The sequence below is a fragment of the Dermacentor silvarum genome, chromosome 7 (assembly GCF_013339745.2).
Source record: "Dermacentor silvarum isolate Dsil-2018 chromosome 7, BIME_Dsil_1.4, whole genome shotgun sequence".
Taxonomy (NCBI): Eukaryota; Metazoa; Arthropoda; class Arachnida; order Ixodida; family Ixodidae; genus Dermacentor; species Dermacentor silvarum.
This window is the reverse complement of record NC_051160.1, coordinates 140,806,819-140,822,384: the sequence shown is the minus strand read 5'-3', so window position 1 is coordinate 140,822,384 and position 15,566 is coordinate 140,806,819. Positions and strand designations below refer to the sequence as shown.

Sequence of the window (15,566 nt, the reverse complement as noted above, 5' to 3'; positions counted from 1 at the left end):
ATTTCCCCGTCTTGATCGCCAGCCTCAGAAGAGGGGGCGCACCGATGAATCATTGTATACATTTATGAAACCAACCGAAACTTCCCCGCGATTCTTCGTGATCCACCATGAGAAAACGGAAAAATCAGCTCGAGTAATTTCACCATTTGTTGTCGCAAAATCTGACCGAAAACCTTGGACCTGGCTACAAGATCACCAGAATGGCCAGCGGTGACCTTCTGCTGGAGGTTAAAGATCACTAACAATATCAAAAGCTCACCAGTCTTCAATCACTCGGACAGAACCCGGTAACCGTTACGCCACATAAAACCATGAATACCTCACGCAGAGTAGTATCTGACGTAGACCTCCTAGACTTGACCGAAAGCGAGCTTCTAGAAGGCTGGAGTGACCAGAATGTCATCAAGGTGCAACGCATAAAAATCAGGCGGGACAATCAAGAAATACCAACACATCTAATTCTGACATCTTCATCAAGCATTCTGCCCCAGACAATCCTAACAGGCTACATCAAACTGAACGTGCGACCTTACATCCCAAATCCGAGACGATGCTACCAGTGCCAAAGGTTCGGACACGGTTCGCAGAGTTGCCGTGGTCGACTCACCTGCGCCAAGTGCGGAGTGCAACGCCACACCTCAGATAGCTGTGAGGCCACGCCTCACTGTGTAAATTGTGACGGCGAGCATCCGGCGTATTCTCGCTCTTGTCCAGGCTGGAAAAGAGAAAAAGAAATAACTATAAAGGTCCGTGAGAACATCTCGTTCAGGGAAGCACGCAAAAGGTTCTCGGCTTTTCACAATACTACATACGCTGAAGCGACACGTCAGGGGGCACGGTCGCATCACCTTCCGCCACCAGCCCGGCCTGCACGCAGCGAGCCGTCGGCTGGGGCAACCGCCTCTATGGTGGGAGCAGCCAAGGCTGCCCTACCCTCCCTCAACTCAGCCACACCAGTGGCCTCTACAAACCTTGGCAGCAGCCAGGGCCGCAAAGAGGCAAAGGAGGGCCCGTCAACCTCCGCACCGGTGGGGGCAAAGGCTTCGTCCTCAAAGACGAAGCCTGTACGTACACATCGCTCTTGGGAGCGAGTGTCTAAAGCCTCGGATGAGGCAATGGACACAACTACACGCGAAATGGCGCATGGAGCGCCCAGGGTGCGACGAGGCTCTCTCGAGCACCCCAAAAAAGAGAAAACTCCAATTACAGGGCCTGAAAAGGCTCTGTAGGATAAGTCCAAGTACTCGACTAAGACACACAGCACCTTTCCTTCCAACATGAACACAATATTTCAGTGGAATGTTAGGGGACTACTCCATAACCTAGATGACATTCAAGAACTTTTACACAAGTTTAATCCAAAAGTGTTGTGTCCAGGAAACTCGTTTTAACTCTAGAAACAGCAGCTTCCTCCACCAGTATATTATTTTCCGAAGGGATCGCGAGGATGCTGCCGCATCATATGGAGGTGTGGCCATAATACTCGATAGAACTGTAGCCTGTCAGCATTTTCCACTGCGAACCGCACTGGAGGCCGTGGCTGTTCGTGCTGTCCTTTCAGATAAACTGGTAACCATTTGCTCACTCTATATACCGCAGAACTACCAGCTGCACAAATAAGAATTTCAGTCTTTCATTGATGAACTACCCGAACCCTACCTTGTTCTTGGGGATCTCAATGCACACAGCGGTCTGTGGGACGACTCTCGCATCGATACGCGAGGCCGTCTAATTGAAGACTTTCTTTTGTCATCTGATGCGTGTCTGTTAAACAAAAAAGAAGCTACATATTATTGTCTTGCAAACAAAACATTTTCCTCCATAGATCTCAGCATAGCTTCGCCATCCATATTACCTGAACTTGAATGGGAAGTTATAAAAAACCCTTATGGGAGCGACCATTTCCCAATACTACTGAGAGAACAAAGACAACACGAGTCTCCACCACATGCCCCCCGGCGGAAGGTCGATGCAGCGAACTGGGAGAAATTCCAAACACTTACTAGTACGATCTCGTGGGATGACATGTCTTCGCTCGGAGTTGACGGTGCCGTCGAGTATTTTACTAACTTTATAATTGATGCAGCATAAAAGTGTATCCCCCAAACAGGTGGACTTTCTAGCAAACTCCGTGTTCCGTGGTGGAATGAACAATGCCAGAACGCACGTAGGCAGCAGAACAAAGCATGGAGGCAGCTTCGCGATGCTCCTACTGCTAAAAACCTTGTCAGTTTCAAGAAAATCAAGTCCCAACGTAGGAGAATGCACAGACAAGCCAAGAGAGACAGCTGGCAAACATTTTTATCAACTATTAATTCGTACACGGATGAGGCCAAGGTTTGGAACAGGGTCAATAGAGTCCCGCAGGGGCGTCTGCTTAAGCAGGCGTTTGGTGAGTTGCGCCACCACGTACCCGAGCACACGAGGGTTGGACCCTCCCGCGTTTAGCGTGCGCGGCTTAGCCGTGTCCGGGGAAAAGGGGATCCTGGGGGTTGAGGTGATGCCGAGTGTTTGGACCTTTAAGGCCCCTCGGCGGAGGCAACACACCCCTTTGGCCTCAGCTTCACGTAGACGGCACCCCCGGACTGACCCACCCGCGGGAAATCGGTAGTTTCCTTTTCCTGTCTCTCTCTCCAATCTTCGTCTTTCTCTCTCGCTTCTTCATCTCTCCTGTCTTCTACTCACTTCCATATTACTTCCGATCTTCCTGGCAGCGAGGGTTAACCCTGTGTGAGTAACCAACCTAGGTTATTTCATATTCGGTTATAGTGGTGACGTACAGCTGGCGTCTGCGGGACCTGTGTTTACAGGCCCTGCAGTGTCCCCTTGTTGGGCTCCATGATGGGTGGCTGGCGTTGCTGCCGAAAAATCTATATATCCTTATGGCTAGTTCCTTCCCATCATTCCCTGATCGCCGTCTGAAACGAGGGTGCACCGAAGACGTGTTCCAGTTTTTTGGACATCAAAAACAAAACTTTCCACGATTCCATGTAATTCACTCGGAAAAAGCAGGAAAACAAGTACGAACAATCTCCCCTTTTCTAGTCTCTAAATCCCTTACTGATGCTCTTAGGCCAGGTTATAAGGCATCGAGGATGGCCAGTGGTGATCTCCTCTTGGAGCTCCATGATCAGAAGCAATATGAAAACCTGCCTAATCTAGTGTCCTTTGGGGACATCCAAGTAACTGTAACCCCGCACCGCACCAGGAACACCACCCGTGGCGTTGTCTCAGACGACGATTTGTTGGAACTCACTGAAGCTGAACTCTTGGAGGGCTTCAGTGAACAGAATTATCAACGTTAAGCGAATTAAGATGAGGCGTGACGGAAAAGAAATCCAGACCAAGCACCTGATACTCACTTTCAATTCAAGTGTTCTGCCCGAGTCCATCGAGGCCGGGTACATCAAACTTCGTGTGAGGCCATACGTGCCAAATCCTCTGAGATGTTTTAAGTGCCAGCGATTTGGGTACAGTTCACAGAACTGCCGAGGGCGGCAAACTTGTGCGAAATGCAGTAATCATGAACACACCTCTGAATCCTGTGAAAACTCTCTTCACTGTGCGAACTGTAATGGGGAGCATGCCGCGTACTGGCGGTCCTGCCCATGCTGGAAGAAAGAAAAGGAAATTGTTACAATTAAAGTACAACAAAACATTTCGTTTAAAGAGGCACGTCGGCAGTTTCCTACCTGCCAAAAACCAGCTTCGCCGAAGTAGTGCGTCAGGGGGCTGCACCACAACGGCCTTCGGCGGCTGCCTGGCACACGCGTAGTGAGCCAGCGGTGACGCCATCCGACCCTTTGGCGGGTGCAGCCAGTACTGCTCCGCCATCCAAAGAGGGCCCATCAACCTCCGGGCTGGTGGGCTCCAAAGCCCCGTCTTTCGAGGCGAGGCTTTCAAGGCAACCACATCGCTCGAAAGAGCGCGTGTCTAGCGCCTCGCAAGAGGCTATGGACACAACACCGAGCGTGAGGGCGCAGTAAGCGCCTAAGGAGCGGCGCGATTCCATCGACCGCTCCAAAAAACGAAAAATCTCGTGTCACGGCGCCTGGAAAGGGCGCGTGAGCTAACTTTCTATTCTTGAACACACAGCATAAAAATCTATCAAAATGAACACACAAATCCTACACTGGAATGTGAGAGGACTTCTCCGTAATCTCGATGATATCACAGAACTCCTCCATAAATATACGCCAAAAGTGCTGTGTGTTCAGGAAACACATCTAAAACCTACACAATATTCCACAGACAATATGCTATATTCCGTAAAGACCGTGATGATGCTGTTGCCTCGTCCGGAGGTGTAGCAATAATTGCAGATCAATGTGTTTCATGCCAGAATCTCTCTCTTCAGACACAACTAGAGGCGGTGTCTGTGCGAGCGATACTTTTCAACAAGCTGGTAACAATCTGTTGTATTTACGTACCGCCACACTATAAACTCGGCAAAACGGAATTTTACGCGCTAATTGACCAGCTCCCGGAACCATACATAATTGCCGGTGATTTTAATGCCCACAGCACTCTGTGGGGAGACTCCCGGTGTGACGCCCGGGGTCGGCTTATAGAGAACTTTTTATTAACCTCTGGTGAGTGTCTCTTTAACAAAAAAGAGCCCACCTATTATAACGTCCACCATAATTCATTTGCTTTTATAGATCTAGCGATTGGCTCTGCTACCCTCCTTCCTTATATAGAATGGAATGTCATTAAGAATCCATTTAGCAGCGACCACTTCCCTGTGACGTTGACTTTGATAGAGGAACATGACAGTCTACCTCACGCCCCCCGTTGGAAAATAACATCAGCTAACTGGAAAGGTTTTAGAGAGTCCACCTACTTAACACAACATTTTATCAAACATTTTAGTACTGATGTCACAGTAGCGTATTTTACCGGTTTTATCCTTGACGCAGCTGAAAAATTCATTCCACAAACCAAAAGTTTCTCATGTAAAAGAGGGGTTCCCAGGTGGAATGAGGAGTGCAGGCTGGCACGAAAGAAACAGAACAAAGCCTGGGGCGCATTGCGTCGCTCCCCGACTGCGGAAAATCTTATGGAATTCAAACTGGCAAAATCTCAGGGACGGCGTACGCGGCGACAGGCAAGGAGGGCTAGCTGGGAGAGGTTCCTCTGTGGCATAACATCCTACACCCAAGAGTCCAAAGTATGGAATGGCCTAAGGAAGCTAAAGGGGCAGGAAATTCACCCATTGCCTTTAGTTGGCGACCAAGGGAATACCTTGGAAGACCAGGCCAACGCTCTGGACGAGCACTTCGAGCGTGTGTCAAGCTCCATGCATTACTCAGAAGCATTCATAAAATATAAACAAGTAGCTGAACTTAAGTCACTGGGTCGTAAATGCCGACCGAATGAACCATACAACCGTCCATTTAATATTGCCGAGCTAAGATCTGCCTTGAGCGTATGCAGCAGCTCTACACCGGGAGCTGATAGAATCATGTATGACATGATTAAAAACTTACACACTGACACGCAGATTACACTTCTGGGCATTTTCAACTCTATCTGGGCTGCCGGATACATCCCATCCCCATGGAAGCAAGCTATTTTTATTCCAGTTTTGAAGCTGGGTAAAGACCCTTCCTTGGCGGCAAGTTACCGCCTGATAGCTCTCACAAGCTGCCTGTGTAAGTTTTTTGAAAATATGATTAATCGCCGAATTATATATTTCCTTGAACTGAACAATATGCTTGATCCCTATTAGTGTGGCTTCAGAAAAGGGCGGTCCACAACTGATCATCTTGTGCGAATTGAAGGACATATCTGTGATGCATTTCTACACAAACAGTTTTTTTGTCGACATTCCTTGATATGGAAAAGGCGTACGACACAACTTGGCGTTACGGAATTTTACGAGACTTGTCGAATGGGCATCCGTGGAAATATGCTAAACGTAATAGAAAGCTATTTGTCTAAACGTACCTTCCGTGTGAAAATCGGTAATGTTGTATCACGTCAATTCATAAAGGAAACTGGTGTACCCCAAGGAGGTGTGCCCAGTTGCACACTGTTTATCGTGAAGATGAACACGCTTCGTGCCTCACTACCGCTAGCTATTTTTTATTCTGTCTACGTAGACGACATACAAATAGGTTTCAAATCCTGCAACTTCACAGTCTCTGAGAGACAAGTACAACAGGGCTTGAACAAAGTGTCCAAGTGGGCAGACGAAAACGGATTCAAGGTGAACCCCCACAACAGTTCTTGTGTTCTTTTCACCAGGAAGAAAGGGCTTGTTGTATGGACAACGAATACCTGTCAACAAAGAGCACAAGTTCCTAGGCATCATACTTGATTCTAAACTTACTTTCATTCCACATATAAAATATCTCAAGGTGAAATGTCTAAAAACAATGAACTTACTAAAAATTTTATCTTACACATCCTGGGGTAGTGACAGGAAGTGTTTAATGAATCTTTACAAGAGTCTCATTTCATCACGATTGGACTACGGTAGTGCGGTATATCACTCTGCCGCCCCTAGTGCGCTGAAGATGCTGGATGCCGTCCACCATCAAGGTATCCGCCTGGCCACTGGCGCTTTCAGAACAAGTCCCATTGAAAGTTTACACGTCGAATCAAATGAGTGGTCACTCCATCTGCAGAGAACATACACCAGCCTCACATATTTCCTTAAAGTCCACTCTAATCATCAGCATCCATGTTTTAATACCGTTAACGATATGACGTGCGCTACACTTTTTGGTAATCGTCCCTCTATAAGACAGGCCTTTCTCACTGCGTGTCAGGGAGCTTAGCGAAGAAATGGATATCCCACTCCACGAACATCGCTTAATGCCTTCAGCCAAGCTGTTACCACATTGTGAGAGGCAGGTGGTAGCATGTGATATGTCCTTTGTAGAGGTTACAAAGCACGCTTCAGAGGTTGAAATCCAAATGCATTTCCTAGAATTACAGTCCAAGTACCCGTGCACAGAATTTTACACAGACGCTTCTAAATCACATGCCGGAGTATCTTATGCAGCCGTCGGCCCGTCCTTCTCGGAATCCGGCGTGCTTCACCAAGAAACAAGTATCTTTACGGCTGAGGCCTACGCAATGTTGTCAGCTGTAAAGCATATAAAGAAATCAAAACTTAAAAAAAAACTATTATATTTACAGACTCTCAAAGCGTAGCCTTGAAGTCACCCTGTAAAGAGAAAAACCCTATTCTCATTGAGCTCTATTCTGTTCTTTGTAGAGCATACGCAACTAACCAACATGTCATTATATGCTGGGTGCCTGGGCATCGAGGCATCGAGGGCAATGCTCTTGCCGACCAAATGGCCACATCAGTCAGAACACCCGCTATTAACCCTACAGCTGCTGTTCCTGCAACAGATTTGAAACCTTTCTTGCGAAAGAAACTGCGAAGCCACTGGCAACGCTTGTGGGACGCAGAAACAAGTAATAAGCTTCATTTGATTAAGCCACAGTTAGGTTAGTGGCCCTCCGTAACAAAAACACGACGAACTGATGTCCTATTCTGTCGTCTCAGAATAGGACACACCTACGGCACCCACAATGTTCTATTGAATGGTCATAATCCTCCAACCTGTGGTAGATGTGGCGACAGGCTCACCATCCTCCACGTCCTCCTGGAGTGTCGGGAAGCCGAAAGAGAAAGAAGCACTTTCCTCTAGCATATCGCTATTGTGTCCCTCTGCATCCCGTCATGTTTCTTGGTAAAGAACCGCTCTTTAACACCAAAGCAGTCCTCGCATACTTGAAAGATGTGCTACATGTTATTAGCCCAGTAAGTTCGTAGCGCATCCTCTCTCAAGAGGATGTTGCTGTGATAGTTTTTTATAGCACATACCTTACAGGCTCTTGTGTCTCAAGGGCTCTGTTTAGGCACTTGGGCTTCTGGCCAATTCTTGCATCTGTAATATTTTTTTGTAAGTCATATCAGTCTTTCGCAATGTATATTCATGTCTATAGTACACATCATTTAGCATTGCCACAATCTTATTTCGTATAGATTTTACCCTCTTTACAGCGACTGTTTTTAGGGCCCTTTACAGCCATGCCACATCTAATGTTCATGTAATTGACTATTCATATACCACTAACAAGTCATTACCATCGTCTTGGCGCTCTTTGGCCACATCTGGCCCTTGCGCCAATAAACCACAATAATCATCATCATCAGGGTCAATAGAGTAAGAGGATGACAAACACATCCACTTCCCCTGGTACACACGCAGGGAGACAGCCTGGACGACCAAGCGAACCATCTAGGTGCACATTTTGAACTTGTGTCCAGCTCATCGCACTACTCTCCAGCATTCACAAGATACAGATCAGCAATAGAAAAACAAAAAATAGACCGGAAGAGCACCGCGAACGAGCCATATAACGATACCTTTCTCCCTAGCAGAGCTGCATGCATCACTAACCTGTTGCAACCAATCTGCCCCAGGCTCTGACCGCATACTGTATGACATGTTGAAAAACCTGTCCTCTGAAAGCCCCATAGCTCTAAGAAGCTGCCTCTGCAAAGCTTTCGAGAAAATGATGAACCGCCGTCTGATGCATTTCCTAGAATCAAACAAGCTGCTTGAACCATACCAGTGTGGGTTTCGCGAGGGTCGATCTACCATTGACCATTTGATACGTATTGAGGCACACATACGTGAAGCTTTTGTTCACAAACAATTCTTTTTATCTGTATTCCCAGACATGGAAAAGGCGTACGACACCACATGGCGGTTTGGAATACTCAGATACCTCTCCCACTTTGGCGTACGTGGTAATATGTTACATTTCATTGAAAGTTATTTGGTGAATCGCACATTCCGTGTTCGACTTGGCAATGCTTTATCCCGACCTTATTGCAGGAAACTGGAGTGCCACAGGGTGGGGTGCCCAGTTGCACTCTCTTCATTATAAAAATGAATTCCTTCCCTCTATGCATCCCACGCAACATGCTTTATTCAACGTATGTCGATGATGTACAGATTGGATTTAAATCGTGCAACCTTGCAATCTGTGAGCGGCAGGTTCAGCTTGGTCTTAACAAGGTGGCTAAATGGGCAGACGAGATTGGGTTCTGCCTGAATCCACAAAAGAGCACCTGCGTCCTTTTGTCTAGAAAGAGAGGACTGTACCCCGACCCCGACATTGACCTGCAAGGACAGCGTCTACCTGTAAAAACGGAACATAAATTCTTAGGCATAATTCTTGACACAAAGCTAACATTCATACCACACCTAAAACATCTAAAAAACAAGTGCATGCAAACAATGAATATTTTAAAAGTGTTGTCACGCACTACATGGGGTAGTCACAGAAAGTGTCTGTTAAATTTGTATAAAAGCCTCGTACGAACACGCCTAGACTACGGGGCCATAATTTACCAGTCAGCCACCCCAACCGCGTTGAAGATGCTGGACCCCGTTCACCATCTAGGTATTCGCTCGTCTACAGGTGCCTTTAGGACAAGCCCTGTAGAAAGCCTTTACGTGGAATCCAATGAGTGGTCCCCCCATAGGCAGAGGACCTACACAGCTTTCATGTATTTCCTTAGAGTGAACGCAAACAGTGAACATCCCTCATATTCCACCGTAAATGATTTGTCCAGCTCCCACCTCTTTCATAACTGCCCTGCAGTAAGAGAGCCGTTCTCGTTGCGTGTGAGAAGTCTGGCTGAGGAAATGGATGTCCCACTCTTTCAACATCGTCTAATGACACCCACTATACAGGTCGCACCGTGGCAGTGGCAGATTGTAGACTGTGATTTGTCCTTTTTACATGTTACGAAGCACGCCCCGGTTGTACACATTCCAATGCACTTCCTCGAACTGCAGCATAAAAACTCCTGTCCGGAATTTTACACCGATGCATTAAAGTCTCATGCTGGCGTCTCTTATGCAGCGGTTGGCCCATCATTTTCAGATGCCGACGTCCTGCACCCCCGAACGAGCATTTTCACAGCAGAGGCTAATGCAATACTGGCGGCTCTTAAACATATCAAATAATCGAAAATACCAAAAGCAATCATCTACACAGACTCGCTGAGCGTAGCAAAAACTTTAAAATCTCTTAAAAGGCACAAAAATCCAGTAATAGTATCGCTTTATTCATTAATACGTAATATTTATACGTCTGGGCAGCATGTTCTGGTGTGCTGGGTACCAGGAGACCAAGACATCAAGGGAAATGTACTGGCAGACCAGATTGCCACATCCATTGACGCAAATGCTGGAAACACATCTATGCCTGTCCCTGTTCCTGATATGAAGCCATATCTACGCAAGAGACTTCGAGTCCACTGCCAACGTTTGTGGGACGCCCAGACCCATAACAAACTTCATTTAATTAAGCCTCGCTTAGGGAATTGGCCATCGGCCACAAAATCTAGAAGAAATGATGTACTATTCTGTAGGCTCAGAATAGGACACACTTACGGCACGCACAATTACCTGTTGTCTGGAGGCGAAGCCCCGACCTGTACTAGATGTGGGGAGGCACTTACTGTACTTCACATCCTAGTACAGTGTCCACTAGCAGAACCTGAAAGGAAAAAGCACTTTGTTCAAGCCTATAGAGAGAATCTACCCCTTCACCCTATTGGAAAAACACAGATGATGGGTGTAGCGGAAACCATCATAAATCATTATAGTGGATTAATGTAGTGGGCAGCATGCTGGGTGGATGGTAGGTTGCGGGCATGTTGGGTGGATGATGGGCAGCGGGCGTGTTGGCTGGATGGTGGGCAGCGGGCGTGTTGGGTGGATGGTGGGCAGCGGGCGTGTTGGGTGGATGGTGGGCAGCGTGCATTTTGGGTGGACGGTGTGGCAAGGATGGCAAATCATCTCTTAAACCGACCAAACGGCACACTTTAGGCAGAGAAAACTTAATGCATGCTTGCTTCGCATCCGTACGTCAGCATCACATTTAAGTGTTATATTGGGCATGCACCACTAAAATTGCTTTGATAGTCTATACCAGTAGTGTCAAACATCTCCGACACCACACTGCTATGGGCACGCAGCAGTTTTTGGACTAATGTTCCCAATAAAAAAAGGTGCACATTAAATTTAGGCAAACACTGTGTAATTCATTGTAAACTGAGTGTAATTCATGTTTTGGTTCGACAGATTTATTAGTGTAGACTGATTGGTTAACTGACGAGATTTAACATACCAGAAAACAGCTCAGCTATAAGAAATGCTGTAGTGGAAGACTCCCGATTATTATGACCACTCAGGGTTCTTTAGAAATGTTCTTCAATTCTTCCCTTATTGAAATGTATGTGCCATGAGCAGGAGTCAAGCTTGTAGCTATCATGGTCAGCAGCATAGCACCATAGCCACTTCAGTGCGATGCAATATGTGTAATAGTGTGCAAGTGGAATGTCTGCTGTGGGATATACTTACTCTTCACCATTTCCACCTTTTCTGGTGTCGCCGGAAGCTTCTTAACCTCAGTGGCCATGCTGCGGCAAGCCTGGCCTGTTAGGCTGCGTGTGGCAGCCTCAGTGGGTGCCCAAAAATGTTTCGCAAGTTCCAAACAACACTTGCCATCGGACACGTTCTTCATTATAAATGTCCACTTGTCGAAGGGCATGAACATGCCTTCCCCAACTTTTACCTGCATGAAGACATTGATAAAAAAGAGCACAATTAGGTTTCCCCCTAAAAATATACCCGCCTGCAAACATCAAAGTGAAGTCATGCATGATATTGCAGAAGAACAAAAACTTGCCAGCCTAGAAATGTAAAGCAGTCATCAGCAAAATAACACATAAAACTGCACAGAACATTGTAAGCTTCAGCCTCAGAAAGAAGTATATGGGCCCCAATCCTCATTATACACCCATCAAAAACAGAATTTGTTGCTTTAAAAGGATGCAATCACTCCCGGTATGTAGCACCCTTAAGATTTCATCGCTGCAGCTGCTTGAGAATAAATACTAAAGCTAAGTGGGATTGTAGTAGTCGTTGTTGTTGTTTATTTATACTGTCAACCCAATTTAGGGCCTTTACCGGAGTGTAAAAAAATAGAAGAAAGGATACAGTCTGCAGTTCTGCTGCTAAATTGATTCTAGAAATAATGATCAGCTGAAATATGACATCATAATGGGTAGATACAAATGGGTTTCATTCGATGCAGCAGCAATCTTTAAATGTATCATGCACACAAAAAGAATGTGCCCCTACAGCATTCTTTGATCCAAGTCTGCATGGTCACATAACACAAGTTCACGGTACTACTGTGCGTAATGCCCACATGTAAGCAAGTGCATAAAGAGCATGCTTTAGTTCTACCAACATTGCTCCGAGAATGGTAATGAGGTTTACTAAATTATCACCTGCGCATACTCCACAGAACTACCACACTTTATGAAGTATAATTAAACCTGACCAAATAAGATAAAGAGCAAATGTTGGAGACTATTTACAACATGCAGTTAAACCTTGTTAAAAAATAACTGTCTGCACTAATTACAATCGTCAATAAGTCATGCAGTGTCACCTGGCCATTCGTGACTTCAAACAAGCCTGCTGGTGGTTGACTTGCGCTGTTTACCCATGGGGTAAACACTGCAGCTGCAGGCTGTCTCTCTGCAAAAGTGGTTGCATTATATCAAAATAAATAGTGTGCCATCATGCTTCCTGAGCAAAGTTTAATGCTTTAGCACTGTACCTTAGCTGTGTGGGACACTGTGTGGGAGCATTTTGCCCTAAGAACTAAATACAGTTGAACCCACTCACATCAAATTGTATATACCTGTGTAGTGAAAAAATGCAATTAAAGCATAGCACAATTGTGGCATTATGCTGAACTCCATTAGTCAGCAAATTTCCTGTATGCCTCCTCTTGTTTATTGGGCCTGTGTGCATATTGTGATTCATTTGGGTGCAACTTTATGCATGAACAAACTTTTCGACGTCCCAGCACCCTCAAAGCCATTTACAGAACTGTGCTAAGGTGTGGCTGCTTTGATGCAAGCATTAAAATCATACACAACAGAATAAATGGGGTGATGCGAAGCTTAGTTGACAATATTGCCATAGATTGCACAAGGCACCGAGATGATGAAAGCAGATGTTACACAACAAACAATATGTGTCTTGCATATCATTACTACCAATTTTTAAGCACCTGCTGCCTTTCATGTGTGTGCCTAAGACCAGGGGTTCTCAAGCATGCTGGTTCCAGGGAACCCTGCTAAGCTTCATCAAGTGCCAAGGAACCCCCCCCCCTTCCAGTAAAGACGCTAGGCGTAGCGTGCAACATGTTTGGGGCCGACGGTGAAGGTGTACAGGCTATTTTGATGGCGACGTTGAACCCACGTGGTGCAAACTTGGTGCTACCGTCATGATCTAAGACAAGATAGCATTGCAACCAAGACACACCACAAAAACAAACTTATATATTTCCTTACACCTGAAAACTCGGTTAATTCGGCCAGTTTTTTTGGTCCCGTGAAATGAATTAATGAACTTTTACAGTATGCAAAGTAGACCCGGCCCTAATTTTAAGATCTCTTGAGATGAAAATTTATGTCTCCCTGTGCGATATGCACTGAAAACCCATTCTTTTTTATAAATAATGATATTCAGAGCATTCGCTATCCTTATCAAATTGGCCCAGAACATTTAGATTGGCCAAACATCTAGGATGTGCATTAAGTTGCAGTTATTGCACATCCTAGATGTTGTGAACTTCATGTATGCTATTTTTAGCTTTCAAATTTGCTGTTTAGTTGCTAAATTACACCCCCATGAGGAACCTAAATTTATGGGTGATCCAGGACTATAAGACAGAACAATAGCAAATGTATAACTGCAATTCACAGATCAAAAAGTATTACCAGTGAAAGCTATGTCCAAATGCATGCAAGAAACAAGGATGTGGTATTAAGTAATAGCATCCTCTTTCAAAACACACCGAAAGTGCACTCAACACTCACCCATGGATGCAGAAAAATTTTCCCCGATGGGGCCACCGGCCAAGGGAGCAGCAATGCCTGCACGAATAGCAATTCATTCAAATATGTGCAAAAAACAAGGGTGCAATATTAATACCATCCTCTTACAAAACACAGAGAAAGCGTGCTCAACTCTCACCAGTGGATGAAGAGCAATCTCCCCGGATAGGGTCAGCTGGCAAGGGAGCATTATCAATGCCTGCATGAATAGTGATTCATCCAAATATGTGCAAAAACAAGGATGTAGTATTAATAGCATCCTCTCTAAAAACAGAGAAAGTGCACTCAACACTCACCATTAGATGCAGAGCATTCTCCACTGATGGGGCCACCTGCCAAGGGAGCATCATCATTGCCTGCACAAATAGTGCAAGATCCATCCAAGCATGTGCAAACATGCGAAATTTGAGCGCAGCTCTAAGTTTTCATTTCACTATATATTGGCTGGCGCGGACAACCTGTTATGTGCGGCATGTTGCAAATGTAGTGTGACTGCCGCGCTAATCGGGAGATAGCGAGAGGCAGTTCATGGGCGACGCATGGGCGCGATTTACAGCAGCCACTGCAGACAGACCTCCTCTCATGCAGCGTTTTGTTTCCATAGACACAGGCTACTCTGCCACCATCTCATAGCCATCGTCGCTGCAGAGTCCGTTTTGCACGCCACTATGCTTTTCTTCTGACATTTTCACCATTCTCTACTCTGCTTTCCTCCTTGCACTCTCTTCACTGTAGCTATCTTTCATCTCCTGCTGCGTTGATCCTTCGCTAAACTCAATAGCTCAGTTACGAGACGACGCGAATGCTTGTTTTAGGAACGCGCACCTCAGAAGCTGCACTCTAAAAGCATGGACCCCAACACTCACCACCAGATGCAGTCAAATCTTGCTCATTGCTGTAGTCTGGGTGGAAATGAGCAGCATCAGCATCAATGCCTGCACAGGAAATGGATATGTAAATGAGCAATGTAACTTTCGTTGTCGAAAATACAAAACAAAAAGAAATAATCTTTATCGTCTCACAGTAGAGTGAACCACAGCTAAAGCAGTTATAGCTATGCAAGTAGCTGCCAAAATCAGAACTTAACACTTAAACATACCTGCATCATGTGCTGGTTCAGGCACCATCTCTTGAGGCAGCCCAGTGCCTGCAATGGCACAAAGCAAAGTTTAGTGACTAGTACTTTACGAAATTGGGACATCCAAGGGCACCAAGAAATCATTACCTGCATCCACAGAGCAGGGCATAATATATTCTGCAATGACTTGTGCTCCTAGTCTTTCTCCTGTGGCTCGGGCTACCTCTATAAAAACAAATTCCGAAAGAAAGAACATTAATATTTCACCAAAATACAACCCCATATAGCAATATAGTTGTAAGCTCTAATGTCCTTTCACAAAGCCTTTATGGAGAGACGGCCATCAAATATTTAAGCTGGTATTCTTTAAACAGAGCCTCTTTGGACTATCCACAACAGTGTTACTGCGCATGCAAGCGTGAAATAACTCGATATACCAGTTTCTACTAAATACACTAAGATAGGCAAGTTGGTATGTATGCATTGTAGGAAACCAGTGCAAAAGCACACAAACCAAGTGAA

General features: G+C 45.6%; 1 protein-coding gene across 1 annotated transcript; it reads right to left on the bottom strand.

The window, feature by feature from the left end:
* Positions 1 to 11,213: 11,213 nt before the first annotated feature.
* LOC125946997 (uncharacterized) lies at positions 11,214 to 15,566 on the bottom strand. The gene is made up of 8 exons (XM_049671272.1): positions 15,192 to 15,566; positions 15,066 to 15,113; positions 14,833 to 14,901; positions 14,263 to 14,322; positions 14,106 to 14,165; positions 13,949 to 14,005; positions 12,508 to 12,596; positions 11,214 to 11,622 (listed from the first exon to the last, which is right to left on the bottom strand). The coding sequence occupies exons 1-8, from the start codon at positions 15,325 to 15,327 to the stop codon at positions 11,347 to 11,349; spliced, it is 795 nt and encodes a 264-aa protein (XP_049527229.1). The 5' UTR covers positions 15,328 to 15,566; the 3' UTR covers positions 11,214 to 11,346.